The sequence below is a fragment of the Podarcis erhardii genome (genome assembly GCF_964252035.2).
Source record: "Podarcis erhardii genome assembly, chromosome: 15".
NCBI lineage: Eukaryota > Metazoa > Chordata > Lepidosauria > Squamata > Lacertidae > Podarcis > Podarcis erhardii.
The window spans coordinates 40,387,192-40,404,434 of NC_138505.1; the positions used below are offsets into that span (position 1 = coordinate 40,387,192).

The 17,243-nt window shown below is 46.6% G+C and overlaps 1 protein-coding gene across 3 annotated transcripts; it reads right to left on the reverse strand.

Moving 5' to 3' along the window:
- Nucleotides 1-16,315, reverse strand: CDK2AP1 (cyclin dependent kinase 2 associated protein 1). 3 transcript variants are annotated; one of them, XM_081841655.1, is made up of 4 exons: nt 15,991-16,315; nt 4,233-4,339; nt 2,615-2,741; nt 1-1,356 (listed from the first exon to the last, which is right to left on the reverse strand). In XM_081841655.1, exons 1-4 carry the CDS (start codon nt 16,061-16,063, stop codon nt 1,289-1,291), a joined length of 375 nt encoding a protein of 124 aa, XP_081697781.1. In that variant the 5' UTR covers nt 16,064-16,315; the 3' UTR covers nt 1-1,288. The 3 variants fall into 3 exon arrangements, with proteins under 3 accessions (XP_081697781.1, XP_081697779.1, XP_081697780.1); XM_081841653.1 differs by lacking the exon at nt 15,991-16,315 and adding an exon at nt 15,214-15,520; XM_081841654.1 differs by lacking the exon at nt 15,991-16,315 and adding an exon at nt 5,675-6,289.
- Nucleotides 16,316-17,243: the final 928 nt, after the last annotated feature.

A 17,243-nucleotide genomic window follows, 5' to 3' on the forward strand; every position in this document is an offset into this window, starting at 1 on the left:
TTGTTAATGAAAATAAGCTTTATTACGTCAAGTAATAAATACATACAAAGATGCAAATAACAGTTTTAGTCACTTATTTGGAAATTATTTTTTTTTTTGGCAAAGTTACAATTTAAATCTGGGGGAATAGAGTTGCTTTTGGGGCCTGTGACAGGTTAGAATAGTCTTTTTGTAGAACTCATGCACTTTTAATGGAAACACTAACAATCATGCAAAATGGTGGGGAGCGGGGATAATTTTTGAACAAAATTTATGGTGCGTGCACCAAATTAGAAATTAGGCTGTCAGCTGGTGAAATAAGAAACAATATCTGTACTCAAACTTAAAGGAGTCTGGTAAGGAATGGTTTAGTGGTGAAGCCAAATGAATGCTTTGAGGATTAAGGCAGCTGTTTTCAAATTTTACTTTCAAGGAGCCCTTTACTCCTCTGCTGTTCTGCAAAGGCTGAGCGTTTGCCATAGGAAGTCTGCTGCACTGCAGAGGACTCGGGGTGCGTACACCCAATCCATGGGGTGTGATGTCTGGAGCTGCTTAGCTTTGCCAATGCCCCACATAACCATACCTTGCAACCTAGAACATAACCAGCGCTCCTTTTACATTACACAGGAATACTGGCGGCAGCAGAGGAGCTCCCTTTTCAGGGGAGCGTGTCCAACATTACCGATATTGTTACTGAGAAGTCCCTAGAAAGCTAAGGAGTCATAGACCTTTCCTAGAATGCAGTTTGAAAACCACTGGATGTGGGGAACACTGTTAGTTGAAGGAGCAACCTGAGGCAGAACAGAGAATTAAGAGAGAGGAATGCAGTTGTTTTTAAATAAAAAATTTCAGCTAATTCAGGGAATGCTTCAAATGAAATACTGCAAACTCCACTTTAAATGAGAGGAAGAATAATCTTCTTGACTATGGCCAGGATCCAGAAGAAAAAAAGACAGCACATGTTTTATCCACCCAAGGGGACCTTTGGACTTTCTCAAACCAATGCCCCCCATGCTGGATGGTGAGCTGCTTTTGAAACCAAGCGGCATTTCAGAAGCTGTTTGAAGTATGGCGCAGAGTGGATGTATTAGTTGGGGGGATTCAAACTTTCCACTGGGCACAAGCCCTTGGTTGCCTCCCAAGTGCTACTTTGGATTGCGGCCCACATTCTTGGAAATGGCAGTGGGGGGGGGGGGAAGTGGTAGAGTCAAATTAAGGGATCTCTCTGAATGCCTTCTGTAGTCTCCAAAGGAACTGGTGTCCCTTTTTCATAAGAGGTGGAAAAATCTTGCAGCCATGGGAAGAGATGCTAGGATCTTGCATTGCGCTCAGTCTCTGCCAAACACTCTCGAACTAGTCCTCTGGCGTGAATGATGCCTGCAAAATAAGTAACATAAAGTCTGCTTGTGTTTACTTTTACAAAAGCAATACAGTGGTACCTCAGTTTAAGAATACTCCTGTTTACGAACAATTTGGTTTACGAACTCCGCAAAACTGGAAGAAGTGTCCCGCTTTGCGAACTTTACCTCGGTCTAAGAACGGAATCCAAACGGTGGAAGGGCACTGGCGGCAGGAGGCCTCATTAATTTAATTATTTATTTAATTTGTGTACTGCCCTTCATCCGAAGAACTCAGGGCAGTTCACAGCAATTTTATACCATTTCACATAAACTGCTTAATTTTTTATATATATATATATATATATATATATATATATATATATATATATATATATAAAGCAGTATATACATTTTGCTAAATAATAATAAAGAAGCAGGTTTTTCTAAGCCCAACACATTACAGAACCTTGTTTTACTGAGCCCAAAGGTCTCTAGGGTGTCAAATAGTTCTTTTTATTGGGTAATATGGATCAAGCGTCTCAGTGCCACTGTATTCTGCTCTGGTCAGACCTCACCTGGAGTACTGTGTCCAGTTCTGGGCACCACAGTTCAAGAAGGACACTGACAAACTGGAACGTGTCCAGAGGAGGGCAACCAAAATGGTCAAAGGCCTGGAAACAATGCCTTATGAGGAACGGCTAAGGGAGCTGGGCATGTTTAGCCTGGAGAAGAGGAGGTTAAGGGGTGATATGATAGCCGTGTTCAAATATATAAAAGGATGTCACATAGAGGAGGGAGAAAGGTTGTTTTCTGCTGCTCCAGAGAAGCGGACACGGAGCAATGGCTCCAAACTACAAGAAAGAAGATTCCACCTAAACATTAGGAAGAACCTCCTGACAGTAAGAGCTGTTCGACAGTGGAATTTGCTGCCAAGGAGTGTGGTGGAGTCTCCTTCTTTGGAGGTCTATAAGCAGAGGCTTGACAACCATATGTCAGGAGTGCTCTGATGGTGTTTCCTGCTTGGCAGGGGGTTGGACTCGATGGCCCTTGTGGTCTCTTCCAACTCTATGATTCTTTGGGTGGGACTAGGTGGCGTTTTCGTTTCTACGCTGGCTTAAAGTGGGAGCTCCTGGGCCACTAGAAGCCCAACCTGGACCACTCTTATTAATAAACCTTTATCAGATACTGTGTTTTTTGACCTTTTCCTCATAATCTTCTGGACTAGGTCATTAAGTCAAGTGATTTAGTGTAAATAATATGGCCTAAAATATTTCTCTCAATATTAGCTTCATTACCTCGTTTTAGCCTTTCCATGGCACTTTTACTTCCAGCATATGTAGGCCTGATTTCTTTTCCTAATTCTTCTATGATGGCCAAGAGTTCTGCATACTTGCTCTGTGGTACTTGACTGCTACTTGTTCCCTGGCAGCAGAAAGAGATGGGGTCTGAATTAGAGCAGAGCAAGTCACAATAACCACCACACCACCACAATAAAGCTCAAATTAATCAATTCATTAATTGATTACACATGCTCTGATTAGTGGGGATTACTCTTGGGAAAGCATGCATAGAATTGCAGTCTAAAAGTGGCTGTTTAGTACAGGCTATATTATTTTATTTACTGTACTTTAAAAAAACATATATTGCTTGATTGTAAAAATCCTATTAAGTAGCTTACCAAATTATCAAGTATTAACATTATCAATAAAAACAGTTAAAAACGGGTCCTTTAAAATATTTAAATGATCATTAAAATCAATAGTAGCTAAAAAGAAAAAAGACATTTCAACATTTCACACAGAATATTAGAGTGGGAAGGGACCCCAAATGTTATCTAGTCCAACCCCCCGCAATACAGGAATCCTGCCCACGGCCATCTGCATAGGCTTGCCTAAACAAAAAGGTTTCAATCAGACGTCCGTCTGGTGTTGAAAGGCTAGGAGTTGCAATGTGTAACACCCCCCCCCCAAAGATAACTATTTCTTACAGGTGTTCCAGTTCCACATATCAAAGCAGTTGAGTGGGCATGTAAGGGGTCAGGCGACCCTGCGAGTAAACTGGTTCCCAGCTTGTTGAGGGCTTAATATGCTAATAACAACACACTGAGCTTGTCTGGGTAGCAGATGGGAAATGGGCAACTAATGCAGATCCCTGAGCAGAGGGGTTCTGTGCAGACAGGGTCTCATTTGTGACAGCAGCCGTGCTGAAGCATTCTGCACTAGCTGCAGCTTCCGGATCAAGCCCGAGGGAAGCCCCAAATAGTGAGCACTGAGCCTTTAAAGCAACTTGAACGTGAAAGCTGCAATATTTATTAATGCCACCATTGAGGCGAGCAGGTTAAAAGTAGAGTCGACGCTTGTGAAAAACAAGCTTGTTAACAAATAAACATGAACCCTTAGATGCCACACCCACAGCAAAAACGCTATGTACCTGAATCACATAATCACTCAGTGCTGAATTTGGTCAATATCACTTCTGTTTGGAAACTGTAATATTTATTTTAATCCATCCACTTAAATTTAATCTATTAAGTGACATCACGACCAGTTTGTTGACTTACACAGGCATTTCCTCGATTTCTCAGCCCATCTCCAGATTTTAATTGCTGCACTGTTTTAATTGGGGACATTTATATTTTAACTTTTCTGTCACTCTGTTTTTATATTTTGCAAACTACTATTTTGGAACTCTATGTGGCGTACGTATATAAATTAATAATATAGACAACTTCCCTTTTTTTCAACAAGTCTTTTCAAATGAGGTTCTTATCCCAGTCTGTTTCTGTCGGATTTGTAATATATGTTTTTTATTGTCAAACCCGTGGGGATGTTTCAAGAGAACTCATTCATAAATGAATGAATGAATGGCATAAGAGGCACACTGCTGGCAGCCCAGAATGTTGGAAGTTTTTACCTGCACTCCTTGTGTGTAACCTAGAGATGGGGGTCCGTAGTCATTTATAAGCTGTCTGTATTGCCCTGAGCCTGCCATGCTTGTGGAAGGAGAGTGGACGTTCCCAGCTTTGGAAAAAGAAAACGTACAAAGTCAGAATGATTACCAAATGTTGAGTAAGATACAAAACTAGCAGGTTAAACATTCTGGTTTTGAAAGGTCAGTACCTATCTTCCTCATTCCGCTAACAGTTGCCAACTATGCTAATGCAGTGGTAAAAATAAACACCACATTGTCCTGATCAGTAGAAGCACGAGACACCATGGCAATTGTAACACATTGACATTTGCTGTCTATGAAAGCTTTTCCCAAGCGCTCAGAGTTCTTCACATAGATTATATTGGACATCCTAACAGGAACCCTGTAAAGTAGGTCACCATTATTCTCCCCATATTGCAGATGGAGAGACCGAGTCCAACAAGTGAACAGCTCACCTAAAGTCTATATGTGGTATAAAAATAACTGTTTATTGATTTAACTGATGTGGCAAGGTTAATAGGCCTTTGTCAGAAATGCTGGTCTCTTGTAGGAGCAGAACGGGAAAGGGAAGTGGATGGGAATAAATAAAATGTTATTTGTAGCCTTGGCATCTGTGTCCCAGACTGGGAGCTGCTTCGCTATCCCCCGATCTATCACTGCAAAGCTCTTCACCTGGCCATGATAGCCCTTCCCCTAGACTGCCAATGAGTGCTGCCAAAATGGAGAACACTGGCCATTTGTTGGAGAGGTGTGCCCACATAGGTAGCCTGTTGTTCAGCTACACACATGAAGACCAAAACAGACCACTGGTCTGTCTAACTCAGTTTTAGCCATGCTGATGGTCAGCAGATCTCCCCACCGAGAGAGGCTGGGGATTGAACCCCCGACCTTCTGTAGACAAAGCAGATACAGTGGTACCTTGGGTTAAGAACTTGATTCATTCTGGAGGTCCGTTCTTAACCTGAAACTGTTCTTAACCTGAGGTACCACTTTAGCTAATGGGGTCTCCCGCCGCCACCGCACAATTTCTGTTCTCATCCTGAAGCAAAGTTCTTAACTCGAGGTACTATTTCTGGGTTAGCGGAGTCTGTAACCTGAAGCGTCTGTAATCCAAGGTACCACTGTACTCTTCACCAATAAGGAACTACGGCCTCTTCCCTCTGTAAAACAGAGCGCAACATGCAATGTTCAGGAAACATGCGGGGTGGGGGAGGCCACACGGTGAGAAGGGAGGCCCTGAGGATCTCCAACCGGACTGGCATGTCATCTTCCCCCCCCCCCCTGCACCTTCTCCTGGGGCCGTCTTCCCCCATAGCGCACCTAAGCTTGCCCTAGAGGCTGCTGATGAGTCTAAGCCAGCCTCCCTGTCCCCCCAAAGCTCCCCCCTCAATGCCAAGCCACTGGGTAACCTTGGGTGCCTTTACCTGATCCTTTGCTGTCTGCCTCAAAGACGTCGTAAGACATAGTGGCCAACACAGAGCGCGCCTTATCAGCACCGCAGCAGCAGGCCCCGGGAACAAAAGGAGCGTTTTGGACTTGGCTGCGGTGCCAGCCCTCCTTGCACAGTGCAGATGGCCGCATTAGTCGCTGTGCCAGCTCAGCTCAGATGGAGGGTGCGGGTGGGAGGGTGGAAGGAAGGAAGGAAGGAAAGAAAAACATAGCCATGCTTGCTTTGAAAGCCCCGGATCTTGAAAGGGTTCCTGCACCCCAAAAAGGACATCAAATCCAGGCCAAACTTTAAAAGGGCAACCCAGCTCCGAGATGTGGCCAGCTTTGGAAAGCAGCAAAGTATGGTAGGAGGTCCCGAGGCAGATTTGGGGTGGTTTCTGGCAGTGAATTGCCAACTGCAGTCAAAGGCATAGCATGGGCTTGGCTTTGCTCTAGCGAAGGGCCCCTCGCTCAGTGGCAGTCTGCCCTCACCCAGCCCCCACCTGCTTGCCTTCCTCAAAGCTAGTCTTTTTGGGGGGGCTGGCACTGGCATTCCCTGTCGGCTGCTGTCTCATCAGCCTCAGCGCTGCCCTTGCAGAACTCAGCAGGGAAAAGGAGGCCCCCCGTGGACAAAGGTAGCATGAATTGCCTGTGCCTGCCACCACCTTCTGCCCCACCAGTCCCAACGGGAATCAGCTACTCCTGATCCTTTGCGTGCAGAAGCCCCCAGGGTCCATCCCTCCCTGGCATCTCCAGCAAAGGCTGGGAGAAAACCCAGCCTGAAGTTCTGGCAAGCTGCTGCCACACAGCAGAGACCACCCTGAACGAGAGGAACCAATGGTCTGACTTAAGGCAGTTTCCTATGTTCCTTTCATAGAATGGTCATAGCTCAGGGGCACTGTTGTTTTTGACATCCGTCTGTCTCGAGACAATGCACTGCGCCTCCAGGAATCAAAGCAAACGGCTATATTAGCGGCACCAAAGCAACCTCCTTGGGGAACAAGCCTGGGCAGTATGTGGAGGTCCCAGGCTGCCCAGACAACAAGACACACACACTCGGGTCTCACTGATGTGGTCCAAAGGAAAGGAAAGCAAGACATTTGGCACCAGCTTGGTTGCAGGAGGTGCTGGAAGGAGGTGTACAAGGCACCATCCCGGTGGACGAACCCTCATTTTTCTCTACAGCAGTGTTTCCCAACCTTGTGCCTCCAGCTGTTTTTGGACTACAATTCCCATCATCCCTTGCCACTGGTCTTGCTAGTCAGGGATGATGGGAGTTGTAGTTCAAAAACAGCTGGAGGCACAAGGTTGGGAAACACTGCTCTACAGCATGTGCAGAAACCACCTTCTTGACCATTGGACCTGGGTGTAGCCAGGATTCATATTAGGGTGGGCAGGATCAATGTTAGGGGGGCAGAATCAAGCTATCTGCGACACAATTGGTCACTTAGTTAAGTATTATTATTTTTTATTTGATTTAGAGAGAGGTAGTTGCCTCCCCCTTTTGCTACGCCCATGGTTGGACCCACTATTGGTCTTGTCCACTCAATCCGCCAGAGTTTGTCTTTGCATGCAGAGAAGTCCCTAATTCACTGAGGGTTTGTGACCCATCAGCTAACCTGGCCTGGTTTAGCAAACCAGTCAAAGCCATTCCTGGGCTGTGGCAGCTGTTGCATATTGACAGCTTCCAGGAGCTACAGGTGAGAGCTGAGTGCAGAGTGGGGACCATTGGTGGACAAACCACCCCACAGAAGGAGAATGACGCGTCCCCCACCAGAAGTACTACCAGAGGGAAGCCTAACATCCCATACACTGGGACATTACTCTCTTATTATTGGTGCTGTTTCCATTTATAGACCGCTTTACTATCTGAAAGATCCATAGCAAGTGATTTGCGTAACAAAATACATAAACAATATCCATAACCATAAAATACAAAATATCATAAAAAATAATATACAACTGTATCATAAAAATATATCGTAGCAGTTTACAACAATATAAAAACATAAAGCCAGACAATAAAATCAAAAAAAGTTAAAAGCAAAGAGAAATGAAAAACAAACATCCGTAGACCATTGTGAGGGCGTGTACCTCTCATCTGCCTGCTTAAGCCTGGAGGAATAGAAAAGGTTTCAGCAAGCGTTTAAAAGTTGGCAACTTACAACTACCTAAATTGTAGTTGGGAATTTCCGCTGGTGTAGCTGCCTATTAAACGTGCAGGAGCCCCACCCCCACTTGCCCCTGGCTACTTGGTACAAGACCCAGAAGCCAGCAGGCACTCTGTCCCAAGCAATCCAGAATGAAGCATGTCCAAATCTACTGCTGGGAGGAACAAAACAAACCCCTCTTGAGCAAGGGTGCCAAGGTGGAGAGGGAGGACAGGAGCCCACCCCCCTCGCCAGGTGCGCCAGTCAGTTCATTCCAGTGGGGAATCCGCGTCCACGGTAATATACCTTAGGCAAAGGTAAGGTATATAAAACTAATAAATAAATAATTTGGGCAGGCAGCATAGTTAGTGGCTTCCAGCTAGGATTTCCACTCTCTTTTTTGATAGGGTTCCTGTGCTATTAACAGCCACATGACTGGCAAATTATTATTGTTAATTACCTGTCCTTCACCATAAGTTCCTAGGGCATGTATTACATTGGTAGCAGTAGCATTAATAGTAATAGTATCATTTGTATACCACCCTTCATCTGAAGATCACAGGTTTATCAACACAAAAATACATCATAAAACAGAAACAAACCACAACTCCTCTCTCCCACAAACACATTTTTAAGAACCATAGAATTTTAATTAGCCAAACACCTGGTCATAGAGAAACGTTTTTACCTGGCACCTAAATACATGTAATGAAGGCGCCAGATGAGCCTCCTCAGGGAGATTTCCACAAATGAGGGGCCACTGCAGAAAAGGCCTGTTCTTGTGTTGCCACCCTCCAGACCTCTTGTAGGGAAGGCACACAAAGAAGGGCCTCAGAGGATGGTTGCAGGGTCCAGGTCGGTTCATATGGGGAGAGGCAGGCCTTGAGGTGTTATGGTCCTGAGCTGCTTAGGGATTTATAGATCAAAACCAGCACTTTGAATTGGACCAGGAAACTAAATGGCAGCCAGGATTGGCATTAGATGCTGAAACCGTCCGGCCCGGTGAGCAACCTGGCCACTGAATTCTGCACCAGCTGGTTTCTGAACCATCTGCAGAAGCAGCCCTACTTAAAAGGCATTGCAGTTATCTAACCTAGAAGTTACCACAGTATAGACAACAGAAGTTAGGCTAAGGATAAGGGTACAGCTGGGCCATCAGTCAAAGCTGACAGAAGACACTCCGTGCCATCAAGGCTGCCTGAGCCTCAAGCGACAGCAAAGGACCCAGGAGGACCTCCAAGCTGTGTACCCAACTCCTTCAGAACCAGTGTTACCCCATCAAGAGCAGACAACCTCTCTGCCATCTGGTCTAGGAAATCACCAACTAGCAGCGCCTCAGTCTTATCTGGATTGAGCTTCAGTTTGAGGCTCTCATCCAGGCCATGAGCAAGGCAAGAAATTTGCTAGATGCTTTATTTATACAAATGTGCATGACTCAATGTGACTTAACAAAATAATATGAAAGATATATTCCACAGGTGTTGCTTACTATCAAACAACTGCAGTGTAGCAATGGAAAAAGATTTGCCTTCTCCATTTCTCCCTCTAAGGCTCAGGAGTCCTGCCAGAACGAAATGTGGCTATTCTTGCAGGGGAACCATGAAGAGAAGGAAAAGAACTGGTATTGAAGTTGCCAGCTTTTATTTCTTTTTACTGTTAAGTGTTGATGCTCCTGTGCCTTCAACAGCAGCCCGATACAGACAAATTCTGCCTTTCCATTGTTTTGCTCCCTGCCAAGAAAAGCCCCACTTAATTTCCATATGCTGGGCTGTTTATAAAGCCACAGGAGCAGGATTTTTTTTAATGTTGGCACCTCAAACTGGTGTTAATGAGGAACTTTGCCAGAGTGATGGGCAACCAATGGGGGGGGCCAGGGGGGCGAGCATACATCAAGGTCCAATGGGGACACTCCTAAGAGAGGTTATACACATCAGTATAGTAAATTTTCCCTTCTGCAGAGCTTGGGAGCTGCCTTCTCTCTGCTTCCTAATTGATGGGGAAATCAAAGTTAAGTGGGTAATTAACAGCAGCAAAAAAGCCCTTTAAAAGCCTCCCCCCCCCCTCACACATCATAGCCACCTGGAATGCATAAGGACACTTACTGGTAGATGCACGATGACACAGGGGTAGAGGAGAGAAAAGACATTACTGAGCCTACAGTGGCCTTCAAAACTTTCCAGCCCCACAGCAGTGGGTGGGTCACAGCTGATGATTATTGGCTTTGGATTTCCCACACATTTGTTGGGGTTAAGTCCCCCCCCCCGAAAACCAGAAATCCTGTGTCTTTAATATTAGCACAACAGGCAGAAATTTGACCAGGAAAGCATTCTTCCTTCAGCCTTTTTCAGGCTAAGAGAGTAAGGGAAGCCACAGCAATCATCATTTAAAAAGCGAAATCTGCCTTCACATCTGCAAGCAAAGTTAGAGTTTACAGGTCTGAATCTGGGTGTGTGTGTGTGTGTGTGTGTGTGTGTGTGTGTGTGTGTGTGTTAAGGGGGGGTAGTATTTCATTTGGATGGCTGAGAGAGGCCCCCTCCAGCCCTGACCGCTCAAGCCAAGCTGCCTAATCAGAGACAGGGAGCATTTGCAGTCATATCACTGAGAATCCGAGATATTCAATTGCCAGGGCTCCTTTGTCTAACTCCCTTGGCCTTACGCCAGGGTGCTGGCATTAGCGCTTAGCGAGAGGAAGGGCTGGTGTACAAAGCAGACAGAGAAACCATTTTGGAAACTGATGAGTGCTCTTTACTTCCCTTCCCCCCTCCCCAATTCCACCTAAAGAGTTTCTCTATAGAATGGATGAGGCACAAAGAAGCAGTACAGGTGAAATGGGGACAGGCTGAGCATCCCTGGAAATGGTTGTGGAAGGGCCTTCAATAACAATGCAATTATTATATTATCAGGTTTCGTTAAAGAGCATAAGAGATTTGGGGAGCGACTGGTTCCAGTTGCCTCGGTCAACTCTTGCACGATGTCCCTCTCTCCAAGCACATCTAAAACATCACAATTATTCTTCTGTCCAAAACACAGGACAAAAGCAAATGTTTTGCTGGGGGCGGGGGGATAGATGGGCAACCAAACCAGCATCCCTACACAAGAAACTGGAATTAAAAACAGGCTTCCACTGATGCCCAAGAGACTCTGTTGCCACCACACGTCTTCTCTCCAAATACCTTGTTTCCACTCAAATTTAGGTGTTTTTTTCAAAAGACATAAAATGTTGCTTCTGCTCACTGTAAGGGGTCCTATTTAGAAGCTCCAAAGCCAAAATGAGGCATCTGAAGAAAAACATTTGCAAATCCAAGGCTCCAAGCATACGAACACACAAGGCTCAGACAAGGGGTCTTGAAGGGCACAACCCGTCAGGACATTCTCCTGCACAAAACCCATTGCAAATTACCAGGATGACGCATGAAGGGAGGGTGTTCCACAGGGAGGGCGCGACTACCGAGAAGGCCATCTGCCTGGTCCCTTTGGACATCACTGGTTCAAATCAGTGCAGACTGAAAATGTTCAGTCCACCATCTTGATTCAAAATGGTGTCCAGCTGAATCCAAACATGGGTGAAAACCTGCAGGTTGATCTTAGGAGCCAACATGCAACATTTGGCTATGGTATCTTAAGGGGTGTTCAAATGCATAGTAAACAAACAACTAGACACAGAGTGAGAGAAAGAGAGAGAACTACAAATTAATTTTCAAATGTGCTCAAACAACTCTTTAATCAGCAGCATTTGCTTTAAGAAACCAAAGTCTAAGTTTCTGCTACAACAATAGATAGTCCCAATTATTAATTTCAACAGGACAGCTTAAACCTTGAAGCAGAGGGGTCTGCAAACTTTCTACCTCCAGGGCCCACTCAAGAGAGCTGAAAACAGCAGTCACAAGATCCTGGCACATGGAGGGCAGGGCTAATCAAGCCGTGCCCTGGCGACTACCGATAGAATTTTCTACAGATACCCAATCCATCTTTGGAAATTGGTAAATTCTTTGCCACTGCTTTTTCTTCAAAAACATTTGCTTTGGAGCTACTGTGACAACCCAACCTCAGTTTTGAGCAGATTTTTCTGAGCCAGAGGCAGTAAATGGAGCAGCTTTTGTTTTTATATGTTCCCCTTCCCACCCACCCCACGCCTCTCAAAGTATTTTTTTACCCATGTCCTATAATTTCTTCTCCCATTTTCCTTTCACACTCAACTTGTAAGTTATTCCCTCCTCTTCAAAAAACTGTCAGTCTTTCCACCTTCCTCACCTTTTCCATTCATTCATTTCTTCTATTAGACTTTCCCCCTCCTCTTTTCAATTCCTTATTTATTTGACTCCATCCTATTCTTGCGATTGCAATTTGTTCTAAACTGTTTTTGATGTTGTATCTTAAATTGCTGAGACCCACCCTGGGACCTTCAGGCCAAGGGTGGGTAAATAACAGCCAAGGTGGCATTATTATTATTATTATTATTATTATTATTATTATTAAATACTAGTGTTTTCTCTCACTTCCTAATTTCCTTCAACACCTCCTCTGGCCCTTTTCCCTCAGTCTCCCCCTAAGCCTCTCTGTCTCTTGACCACTTTTCCTCAGCATGGAAGGAGTTGCTGGTGTTGGCACTGCTCCAGCCAAAAAGCTGTGGGCCGCAGCGACAAGGTGGGCAAGTGGGCAGGTTGTGGCATTTAGGCCTATTGGCAAGTCCTGACCCACTGCCTCACAGCGGGTGTGGGGACTGTTTGGCCCTCCAGTTGCTGATGAACTACAAGTTCCATCAGCCCAGCAAGCATGGCCAATGGCCAGGGATGGTGGGAGCTGTAGCAACACCTTCAAGGACATGCTTCAAAAAGCGATTCCACTTGCTTTGGAAAGAGAGGTGGAATAGTGGACTCAGACTTCGGGGGAATGTGACTCAGATGCCAACTCAGCCGCAAAGCTCACTGCGTGTCACAGGCCCACCGCTCTCTCCAATCCTAATTTGCCTCAGAGTTGTAGGAACACCAAAACGCCAGACCAATTTAGCCTTGGAGACAGAGCGACAGAGGAAATCCCAAATGGCAATTTGAGGCAGATATTCATTCTCAGGGTCCTCTTTCAGTCACAAAAATCTGCATCTGACAGGGGATCTGGTTATCGTTGTAACTCTGCTGAACTTGCCTGGTTTTGCCCACACAGCGGAACTTACTTCTGAGTCCACATGCAGAGGGCTGGGCTGTGCATGGCAGAGAGCGCTGCCAGGCCAGGCCAGGGGACCCGGGCTCCGGGGCAGAGAACAGGCTTTCCGCACAGAAAGCCCCAGGTCCAATCCTCAGCCTCTCCAATGACAAGACTCTCAGGCAGCAGCCAAGAAATGGAGGCAAATGGAAATTGTCCACCAAGAAGTCCCCCGGAGCAACTTTGCATACACTTCTCCCACCCCTTTGCTTATGATTGGAGCAATTTCTCTTTAAAGTCTGGATGACCACAGAAATAATTACACTTGCCTCAGAGGACCTCAGTGGGAGAGGTTGCCTGGCAATTCCCAGCAAAGGCAGGCTTGCCTCTCTCTCGGCCTGAAGAGCTTCCAGCTGCAGTGATGGCCAGACCCACCTGGGACCAGCAGCGCAGAAGGGGGGGAACCGACAGGAGGGTGAAGCCAAGGAGGGGCAGAGCCAACTGGTTCTAGGTTTCTGCCCACCTTCTTCCCTGGTGAGGAAGCTGACTGGCAGTGGACCCTGTCAACTAACTGCAGGGAGATACAAGGCTGGTGGGGCAGTGACCCATTTGCCCTCATGAAGCAGCTTCCACAGCTCAGCTGCCCCCCGCCTTGCCTCAAAGGACTTCAGGGGACTCTGCTGCCTAGTAGGCAGAGGTTGGAAATCCCACATGAATAAGCCATAGAGACACCACACTATTTCTGTTCCCAATAGCAGCCGCAAACACAATTTTTAGTGTGAGGATCTTTGGAAAAGCTGCTGTGAGAGTCTTTCAGGACTCAAGTATGCTAAACCAGGAGTCGGGAAATTTTAGGCCTGCTGTATTTTGTCTTTTGCTGGAAACTCAAGATCAATCAACCAGAGCCATGTGTAAAAGACATACTGTATTGTTTTAAAACAAAGATCAGGGTTCTGTGTGTTTTATTCTGTGTGTTCTGTGTGTATTCTGCATGTTCTGTGTGTTTTACTCAAGTGGTATATAAGCAGGGCTTTTTTTCAGCCGGAACTTCCAGCACCTCTCAGGTGGTCGCCATTACCATTCTAAGAGAATGAGGTGAGTTCCAGCACATTTTTTTCCAGAAAAATAGCACTGGATATAAGTACTGTAAAACACAGAGAATTTTCTGCAGTTTGCAAGAGGCAAAGTTTAACCGAAGGAAATTTTTTATTTTTTTTGGTGGAAGGGGAAGATGTGGAAGAGAAAGGCAAAATAAACTAAAACAGTAGAAACAAAAGTGAAAGTGAAACACAGGTTTTTCTCCAATGAAGTTCTACTCAAAAGTGGACCCAGTGAAATTAATGGACCTTTGTAATGTTTATTCATTTCAATGGGACTACTAGGAGTATGACTAACACTGAAAACAACCCAGGCTCTCTCTTCACACAAATGACAGGTTTAACTGATAAGAAGATTAAGGTCAAAACACCCAGCTTTTCTAAAGAGTAAAGTCTTGTTTAAGGGGCAGTTTACACATCCATGAACAACACTTGGTCACAACAGGCAGCTGGATGTGAGAACATGCACTGAAGTAGATATTGGTGACAATGAAGTTTCACCTGGGGCAATGCCCATCAGTCAGAGATGCACACGTCTCTTGAATGGCACACTCAACAAGCAGTGAGCCTGCCTTGCAGAATGCCACTCTCAAGGCGTCTCAGAGCACCAGTTCCCAAACTTTTCTGCTAAAGGGACCACTTTAAAACTGCTGACAGTTTTGGTGAACTACTTAATGCTTTTCTGGCCTGTCCTAGCAATTCAAATTGTAACACAACGAAATGCAATATAATAATAATAATAATAATAATAATAATAATAATAATAATAATATGCTCTTAAATCACAAATCTATGGACACACTGAATGAAGCTTGCTGACTGAAGCAGCTGGGGGAACCCTGGGTCACAGCAAACGTTTTGCATGCAGGTCCCAGGTCCCGTCTGCCGCACTCTCGGGTACCAGCTGATGGGGAGAAAATTATTCCCTACCCAACAGCCTGTGGCAGTCACTGCCACTCAGAAGACATAGTGATTCGCAAGAAGGCCGCTTCCAAAGGTTCTCATCTTCAGGACGGTGCATGAGATCAGAGGCAGTGTGGTGTAGTGGTGAGAGTGTCGACTAGGACCCGGGAGAGGCCCCGGTGCGAATCCCCTCCACCCCACCCAGCCACGAAGAAGCTCACTGGATGCGACCCTTGGGGAGCCCACCTCCCAGGGTTGTTGTGGAAGTTAAACGGGGAGAGTTGGCAGTGAACCCTGAGCTCCTTGGAGGAAAAGGTGGGATATATATATATATATGCAATAAATAAATAATTAAGACCCGTATCATTTGCGGGGCGCCTGCACGTGGCCGGCTCCCCGAACCCCGCGCCTCTCCCTCCTCCGCCGGCTCCCCGCGCACTTGCGCCCCGCCACCAGCAGCGGCCCTCGCCCAGGCGTGCAGCGCGCCTCGCTTCCTGCCTTGATCCGAATCAATCAGCCGCTCTAGGGAGGCGATCATGGAGGGGAAGGGGGGGGGGAGGAGGCGTCAGGACCGATCCTCCACCCGCCGCTCCTTGATCCCCTCCTCCCCCCCCCGGGCGCCCAGCCCCCGGGTCCCCCTCGCCGCCGCTGCCGGCTTCCCGGGGCGCAGCCTGGCTGCCCGGGGGAGGGGGCTTGGCCGCCCAGCCAAACTTTGCACCCGCTCGGGGGTCGTCGTGTCCCCCCCCCCGCCGCCGCCCCCCAAAGTGCATAATGGCGGAGATGAATCAGCTCGGCGGATCTGACCTGAGCGGGGCGGCGAGAGCCCGTCTCCGGCAGCGGCGGGGCTTGCTTGCCCAGGTAGCCAGGGCGCAGCTCGGCGCTTGCTTCGCCTCCGGGGCTCCGCTCCCCCCCCGCTCCCCCCCCCTTGCCAAAGGCCAGCCGGTGCCCGGGAGCGATCCTGCGTGCGCTTAAGCCGCCGCGCCGAGAAGCCCCGGAGAGGGACCGGCGGAGTTGGCGCCTTACCTTGGCTGATGGGGGGAGCCGCCGCCGCGGTCAAGTTTGGCTTGTAAGACATGCCGAGCAGCAGCAGCGACATGGGCGAGGGGAGGCGGCCAAACGTCCTGGAATTCCCCGGCGCGGCTCCCTCGGGCTCCGTCGGCCTGTCCGTCGCTCCGTCTGTCTTGCCCGAGACTTTGGGGCTTGTTTACTGCCAGAGACAAGCGCCCGCCGCAAATATGGCCGCGTCACATCTGGAGAGAGAGAGAGAGACATCTATATGTACCCAGATTGCCGCTTGGGCAGCGCAGGATCGCACCCATGCATCGCGAGGAGGAGGAGGAGGAGGAGGAGGAAGGGGGGCGAAAAGTGGGGAGAGGAGGAGGGAAAAGTTGAACCTCAGCCCAGGGAGTTCGGGAATCCCGTGCACAAAACGTGGAAGATTTCCCTCCCTCCTTTCTTATTGGAAGGAAGGAATTCCATCTACTGCCTAGAGAGGTGCAAGCTTTATTTTCACCATCAGCTTTTTTTACCCCCTTAAAATAAGTTTTCAGAGTTTTAAAAACAAAAATTTGGGAAAGAAGTTTTCAGATGTAGCCATTCTTGGAGGGATGTTTCAGAAAATGAGGGAGCAGAGGAAGAGAAATTAAAGGGTGGGCATGGAACGGTTGAAAAACGTGTACATACTGCTTGGTTGTTTAATCTCCCCACCAATACAAAAAAAAAGCTCAATATCTGCAAAAATTTAAAATAAATAAATGCAACCATGGTTTAGGATACAGGAAAGGCTTTAAAGATATTAAATAATAAACACAGTAGGCTATAAATAAAAATGTCGTGCTACTTGTGTGGGTGGTACCAAATCCTTTGCTTTTTATATTTTATTCACTTTCAGAACCTATCTGTTTTGTTCTAATAGTTTTATTTTCTCATAGTTTTATTTTATCACCTGTTTGGTCATCTATTTGTAGATTTATCAATCAATACCAGAAATTAATATGGAAATTAATTTATATAATTAACACAAAACATGACCGAGTCTTAAATATTTAACATCTTGTTTGTAGCAAGGTTCTTGAGAGGGTGGGGCAGGTAGCTTCTATTCGGCTTGGCAGAAGCTGGTTGTCCTTGACTCATTTCAGCCTAGCTTCAAACATGGGTTTGTTGATGAAAGAGTTTTGGTAACCCTGATAGATGACTTGCAGTGGGAAGAGAGAGAGAGAGTCTTCTCCTTTCTCTCTCAGCGGGGTTTCATACCATTGAGCATGTATCTTCCTCAA